The sequence below is a fragment of the Phaethon lepturus genome, unplaced genomic scaffold (assembly GCF_000687285.1).
Source record: "Phaethon lepturus isolate BGI_N335 unplaced genomic scaffold, ASM68728v1 scaffold18135, whole genome shotgun sequence".
NCBI lineage: Eukaryota > Metazoa > Chordata > Aves > Phaethontiformes > Phaethontidae > Phaethon > Phaethon lepturus.
The window spans coordinates 54,340-62,205 of NW_010542848.1; the positions used below are offsets into that span (position 1 = coordinate 54,340).

A 7,866-nucleotide genomic window follows, 5' to 3' on the forward strand; every position below is an offset into this window, starting at 1 on the left:
ATTCCTGCAAAACCCCACACACAGTGTTGGTGATGTGTATGTGCTCACATATGGACACCCTTTTTTCAGGTATTATTTTCTCGTAATATAGGGAGAAGAGGCAGACAAATAAGCTTTGATCCTGTGTCAAGATCATCCTAAGGTCCAAAAAATAAGCTAATATATTTGCATAAAGACACAATAAGAATATTGTTTCCAGAGTCTCTTCAAAGCAAGATGCAAACAGCTGCCACAGCACGCTGCTGCCTCATACTCAGAAAACTGATTTTGAAAAGACACCAAAAAACCCCCCAAAACATTCTGTATGGGGCACAAGCTGATCTAACTCAGCATATGAAATGTGCTGTTGCACTTCTCACCCCCTAAGAAGTAGAGCAGCAAAGTAGCTGGATTACTGCCATGACAGTATTTCAAGCGCATGCAACCCTAAACCAGTTCCTAAGCGTTTTTGTTTCTACAAAAAAGCATGCAAGTATCACATTTATTATGCTGCAATAGGAGAATGTTATTATATTTGAGCAGTGTATCATTTCACCTGGACTAACTGAAATATTCAGTTACACAACAGCTAATCATGAACAGAAGATAAGCTCAGAGATAAAAATAGGGAGAAAGACAGAGAGACCTTGCAACAGTTAATCAGCACAATTCATTTGTCAGACTGCCATCAAGAGCACTACCTGAAGATGCCTTGAACTTCGTTCCAACGAGTCTTTTTCAGCAATAAAACCTCTTGAGTTGGAAATAAAACTAAAGCAAAACCAAGTCATTCATCGAACTCCTGCTAATCCCGAAATACACAGAGGAATCAGAGTCCACACGGGGAAGAGCTGCAACATACCCTGCGTGTCACCCAGACAAGATTAGCCCGGGAGCGACCCCCCGCAGCACGTCAGTCTTGCTCGACTTCCATAAAAAAGTGTCTGAGCAGATTCCTGCCGGACAGCTTCATCCGAAGGTTTCCGAGTCTGGCCCTCCGTCCTCAGCACACTGGCTGGTGCCCAGGTATTTAACTCACTTAACATGAGCCGGATCACTAGGATTTCACATCATCGTTGGGATCACGGTGCTACACAGAAAACCACAATGGGGACGGTGGCAGCTGGCACAGGAGAGAAGACCAGGGACAGGCACACGGCAATGAAGGCAGAGGGCTGCCACCTCAAGGTAGGGGAGGCAGTGGTGATTTTGGAGGAAGACAGGAATCATTTGCAATCGTCACCTTGGTATAGAGTGTTTCACGAAAATAAAACTGATTCTGCCTTCTCCTTTGTCTTTTCCATAAGGCCACAGACTTTGTTCCCAACAGGCCTTGCAACACAAATGTAAAAAAAAAAAAATCACTTTGGACAATGTGGGAGACTCAAGCATTTGCTGCTGAACAATGGCATCTATTCAAGTCTCAGCCTCGCTCCGGCTGTTAATCAGGAAAGTAAACCAAAAAGAAAGTATAATTTAAGCCTTCACTAGATACTTGGCTTTCTAGTCTCCTGTGGAGAATACTGTCAAGCTACTCTCCTGTCTAAAGCGAGGGATTTACACTTCCATGCAAAGCCAGGTCCCCAAATCTTAATTAGAAGTGGCATTAAGTTCAAGGCAGGCTTACGCCGCGTAAAATTCAGCAGCAGCAGAATTTCATTAAGCCAGTCTTCCACATGTTAACTTAATTTACCCATTTAAGATGATGCATAATTTAGAAGTATCGAGCAGCTCCACTGTCAAGACAGTGGATTCTCTGATCTCACTGATGATTTACAGCAGTAACAAGCTGTCCCCACTTCAGGTCAACAGCGCCCACAAAATTACATTTCGGTCCAGATATTCACCCTTCGGGCTTTGCCACCAGCCTGGTTGTCCAACTTCACGTGCAAATTACATTCATTTCACCCACACTGTGTCTTTAACTTTATCAAGTCATTTTCTCCTAGGTGTAATACAAACCGAGTTGGGATATTCAGTGTAACCAGCTGAACACTTTGCTCTGCTGGATGGTTTTGTGCTTCGGGTTGGTTGTTCCAGGTCTAACCAAAGCCCTTCAATTTTAACCCTTCACAGCTGACCTTTTTTTGGCCTGAAGCTCACCTCAACCACAGCTGCCCCACAGTGCAGACACTATATTCAACAGTTCAGCCATCACCTGGTGCAACTGGTTTCCTTTAAAGCCAGATACTTTAAGCTGACCCAAGGGACCAAAGTTTAGTTATTTTAAACACTTCCTCTCAGAGCATCTCTGGCACGACTGCAAGATTTCCACCTGCCTTTCCCATCAGGCATGACCAATATTACGATCTCTAGCATTAAGCAAAATGGGAAAGCCATACAAATATTCCTATGTATGAGGAAAGCTCCCATATGCACTACAACTTTAAATTGTGTTTTCTTCTCAGCAGTGTACACTCATTTAGATAAAATGCAAGACAGCACGATTAACTCCATTAAGGAAACGTGTCATCCCTCAAAGGCATGCAAGCTTGCCTTCTGTGAGTAGTTAAAAACCCATCCTTTGCATCACAGGTAGGAAACTCCACAACTTTCCATCTGTATCATGACTATTACCACTTCTCCAGATTTCCCAGACCACCATGCCTCAACACAAATGAGGTAATCGAAATGCTTTTTTTCTGATAAAACATTACGCAATTGTCAGAGCACCCCTGAAATACAGGGATGCAACACATGCAGAGTAGCTGACACACAACCACAACCTTAAGCTGCTGCAACGACACAGCTTTGATTTCTTTGCTGAAGTCCCCTAAAAAAGGGTGAAATTCTTCAAATGAGCAAGACAAGAATGGTTGCAGCAGGTTTGGTTCAGTCTGCTTCCAAATGATTCAATATGAATCATTTTTTCAGACTAAGCAGTTTGAACTTTCTGTGAGCATCATTTTTGCTGAGTGCAGTAAAAAAATACAAAAAACCCCCAACCACACATACATGCATATATCCTCTACAACCTTTACCACAACTACTAGTTTTGCTGTTTCAATAAAGCAAGTCAAATGGAGAACCACCCCTCTTTCAATACAGAAATCACTATGTGACATCTTCAGGAAAAACTGAAATTTAATAGGTTACTGCTGCTTTAACTTATATATTTTAATTTCATTGGATCAGAAAATGAACTAAATCAGTCAAGCAAACCAACTGCAAGTCACAGATGAGAACGGTTCTGTAAAATACTTATGGCAAGGGTGGAAAAATTACCATGTACTCAGTAAGTTGCTCTTTTACTCGAACTTCCCAGAGCTGCCTGAAGTCTTACCTCTAAAAAACAAAGTTAAGCAACCAGCTCGGAAATCGAAACTGCCTTCAATGAAGACAACCATTCCTGTTAAATCAGAATTTTAATAGAGACTGGAAACTGAAATTTGAGACTTCTTTCTGGGAAAAGAATTCCACCAGAACAGTTTCCAACCATTTATTTCTTTTTAACCCAAAACAACCTACAAAAGCCAGTCAGTTTGACCAAAAATATGAAATAAATACTTCTTGGATTTTCTAATTAAAATAACATTTTGGCAAAAAGAGTTACCCCTTCTTACATAGCTATCACAAAGGACAGAAACTGACTCCAGCACAGCAGCAGCAATGCTTATAATGGCATTGTACCAGAAGACAGCCAAGCTCACAAAATCCAAGAAAGAAGAGGCTGTTGTTCCCAGCAGCAGTCTGTGGCTGGGATGATGTATATTACCCACAAGCAGTATATTCTATTTTCAGCACATATTTAGGATTGCAAATCTCATTCTTTTTAACAGCAAAACATACTGACTTAGTATCCTCTCTTCCTGAGCTACACCACACCTTGACACCAGGGGAGAGGAAAACATGATTTAAAAATACCTCCCAAACAACATAGCAGCACAGAAACCCACACATTTCAGTGATCCATCAAATCACAGGCCATTAGTTAACTGGGTTTTGCCTACAGAAGAAGTTTTTCCACTGATTTTGTTTCCTCTTTTTTTTTTTTAAATGAGATTACCCAAATTGAAATTTCATGATGTTGATCTTGCAGCTAGTCTTAAAAATAAAGAATGAATGAACGAACAGAGCTTGAAGAGCTCCTTATTAAATTGCTCAACACTTACGCAGTGCTCTTGGTGATTTGTAGCTCTGCAAGAAATAAAACTAGCTGAAGTTTTCCAGCTCCCAACAACTACACTTTGCAGCTTGATGTTGACATTTGGAAAGATGTTCTCTATGTCAGAACTTTCAATGCCCCAAAGTCTAACCAAACTTGGCCTAGTCATAGTATTTCCTAAAGCAGCAGCTACCATATAGACATTTGAATTCTGAATTTTGATTAAGTTCCCACCTTTATTTTTCTCTTTCCATGCCCTCACGGCTTGTTGCAGAATGAGACTGCATGTGCTCAGCTGCTCTGTTTCAGCAACACACATTTTGGGACAAAGATGAGACAAATAAAAAATACCTGTGGATTTGTCCATTTTTATGCAGGTAGTCCAGCCCCTCCAGCACCTCCTTAAGGATCGTGGCTATACAGGGTTCATCCAGAACACCGGTCTTGTGTTCTCCTTTGGCCACAATGTGCTTTATAATATCCAAAACAGAGCCTAGAGAGAAGAGATAAACACATTACTTTAAACTAGAAGACTTTATATTCATGTAATATACATGTCCAAGGAATTTACTGGGAGGGGAAGCAATGATGGTCAGGATCAGGGTCAGTAGCTGAAGCCTTTGCTGCAGGAAAGCAGAAGCAACGATGCACGCCTCGTGCACGAGCCCTACAGGGGTGCAGATCCTCAAAGTGGGCTGTAAAATCCCTGTGATCGTAAGTAACTGAGAAGTTATTTGAACAAGCCAAAATGTAAAGTGTACATACACAGGACTCTTGGAAGGTTTTTAAGTAGATACCAATGCTACAGCTGTTTTCATACTGAATACTGGAGAAGCAGGAGGGGGAAATGGAAAAAGCGAGGGGCTGCCAGGACTCAGAAGCTGAAGGCAACAAGCTTGATAAAATTAGACTCTCTTTTTCAGCTCTTATAAACTCAATGCAGAATAGCAGCAAGAAAAATCTAATACAGGAAGGGATGACACCACCCTAAAAGAAAAAAGTGGAAATTATTAAATAGAGAACAAATGAGGCTGAATAAGTGACAATAAGTCACTTCTTCACGGCATACAGAATGGGAATAGCTTAGATCCTCCCCTAGAAACATCACGCTTAGTCTCTCTCCCAACCATAGTGTGAATTACATCATCTTGCATGACAAGCCACGTTTTATAGAGCAAACCACCTCTTTGAATTGCACCCAGGAATATGCGGAATCAATGACTAGTAACATGCCTCTTGTGCAAGGTCCTGTTTTCATGATACATTGGGTACTGTATTCTTTGTCTTTACATCTGGACTGAAGACAGTCTTCTCAGAACTATATTTTTATTGCTCCAGTATGGGATGTCTAAGCTTGTTTTCCAGGCCTGTGCTATTTAGCCCTTTCAAAACTTGGGTTTCTATGGTTTAATGACGGGATAGTCAGCTAGTAGGATTCTGACAGCTACAGACATAAAGCAATGCCAACAGTACTGGGAACTTCTTAAAGAATGAAAAAAGCAGGCAGGACTGCAAAGCACAAATTCCAGCCTTGATTGTCTTTGAATAGTAAGCTTACAGGGAAAGAACTTCTCAGTTCTAACTCAGCTAGTTTAGGAAAGCTGAAAGTTCATTCTTCCTAACTTGCAATCAAAAAAAACCCCATAAGAGAATCAAAACATTTTTATATCTGAAGAACAGTAAAAGCTGAGAAACTTACTCTCATGAATTTGGTCAGTGCGGAAATTACAAGTTCCACCTTGTAAATTCTTGAAGCAAGCAAAAAAATACAATGGCAGTTTTTGTTTTTTTCATCTTTAAGGTTCAGGTTCACAAAAAACTTCTTCCCCTTGAAAATTTATTTTATTAACTATCCTATTTGAATTTCTTGGCTAAAATAATCATGCAGATAGGTTTTAGCGTAACAAAGTCTTTTACTTTTGGATTCTCACATGAAAGCAAAAAGGCTGCAAGGTTTGAATCCTAACACCACAGGGAAAGGTTTGTTTTGCACAATTCAAACTGCACAGGAAACAATTACATGGGTGCGTGGTGTCCCTTAGTTTGTGGGAAGCGGTACGTGCTGAGTTGGACTAGCAGCTTGCTGCAGTCAGGAGTCACTATTCCCCGCTCTGCCCAGCCACACACTTTCCATCTTCTCTGCCCCACCAGCGTTAGCACTCACAGTGTACACCAAGCCACCCACTAAATCCACCAAAAAACAAACCAAGGGAAAAAAAAAAAAGCTATGTTTGGTTGATAGTGAGGATAACCTCTGAAGAGATGAGTTTGAGAGCCAATGAAGAGGAAAAGGGGATGAAGGAGGGAGAGCACTTTTGTGAGTAGGGAAGGAAATCCCTTTTGTCAGTAGCAAGCAATTAGACTAGCTCCCTTGGCTGCCCCAAATGGCACCCTCCAGCTTCTTCTTCCCAAAAAACCTTTGCTTGGTTCAAGGTATTTGCAGAAGATAATCTTAACACAGCAGACGCTAACAAAATAGGAAAAAAATAAGGAAAATGACAAAATATGGAAATGAAGTTGCATAACATCCCCCCAACATTTTATGCAAGAATACTCTTAGCAGCATTCAGCCTTTCTCTACCCTGTCAGAGCATGGAAACACACTCATCTTCAGAGAGTTTTGACATGGGTCTTTAAACCAGTTAGCCAAAGGTTTCACCCAGCCGTAACTCAGGTTGTTTTGACGTATGTCGGACTTCCTGCATGGGAGCAAGATTATCTCTACCGACAGAAATTGTAAAACCCCAGATTGTAAGAGTACACTCCACTGAAATCTCACCTTTAGGCTCTAGTGTCTAAGAAAAGGATCCTCTGTTGTATGTCATGAGCACTCACCTGGGATTCAGCCTGCCACGTATTCATATTTTTAAAGTACGTGCTTACAAGCCTCGATGCTTCTTATTTTGGACAAGAACTTTCATGACACCTAAGAAAAAACCCACCAAAAAAAACCCTCCACTGTCACCGTTCAGGTTTTTCCTCTCAAATGTGCCTTTATCTGGAGAACAAACTGTCACTTGTTTTAGAAGTCCAGTGAAAATATGTGGCTCTTCACGTACTTGTTTTGTCCTCTTTCCACCCACAACTCTGTTAGCAGACTTTGTTCAAAAACATTTAAACATTTCCCTTCTCCTGCAAAGGGCTCAGGGAACATGCGGAGGCAGATCATACGGTGCTCACATTCATTCGGTCAAAAAAATCCTGTATTTAGCCAAGTTAGAGGTTGTATTTAACCCAGAAAACGGGGTGGGGGTTAGACAGACAAGAGGACACGCACAGAGCCAGCCTTCATTGTGAAAGGGCTGATTCACACCCGTACTACATCTGCTCCCAGTCCAGCCTGCCGCTTTTTAAGCACATTTTTTAAAATCCACTTTCACACTGAGATATTCAAAGAAATGGAAGAATTTGCCAGTCTTCTACAGGAAGGAGAACAGCAAAAAGGCTATCAGCAAAATACTTAGTTCAGGAAACAGCAAAGCAACTCAAGGGTCACCTTCCTGTTGAAGAAAGTGTTATTTGGATCATCCCCACTTGGTCTGCAACAGGGAAAAAAGTTTTGCTTACTGGCACCACCACACAATAAATTTGTGGTTTTTCTACCTCACAGATCAGTAAGTTTGGGAGGTAGGTACTGACTCCCGACTCAACTGCAGCTTCATAAAGCACAGCACCACAAGATACCAAGAATGAAGCCAAGATGCATTTCCATGCACAGCTTCATGCAGTGTTCAAAATAGTAGAATCATTTAGGTTGGAAATGACTTCTAAGATCATCAAGT

At 41.2% G+C, this 7,866-nt stretch overlaps 1 protein-coding gene across 1 annotated transcript in view; it reads right to left on the reverse strand.

The window, feature by feature from the left end:
* OXSR1 (oxidative stress responsive 1) overlaps window positions 1-4,577 on the reverse strand; it is a gene marked incomplete at its 5' end in the record, with an annotated part of 49,117 nt that extends 44,540 nt beyond the window's left edge. Inside the window, one exon of the mRNA XM_010288177.1 lies at window positions 4,436-4,577. Within this exon, the coding sequence (XP_010286479.1) occupies window positions 4,436-4,577 (142 nt within the window). The remainder of the gene's footprint in view (window positions 1-4,435) is intronic.
* Window positions 4,578-7,866: the final 3,289 nt, after the last annotated feature.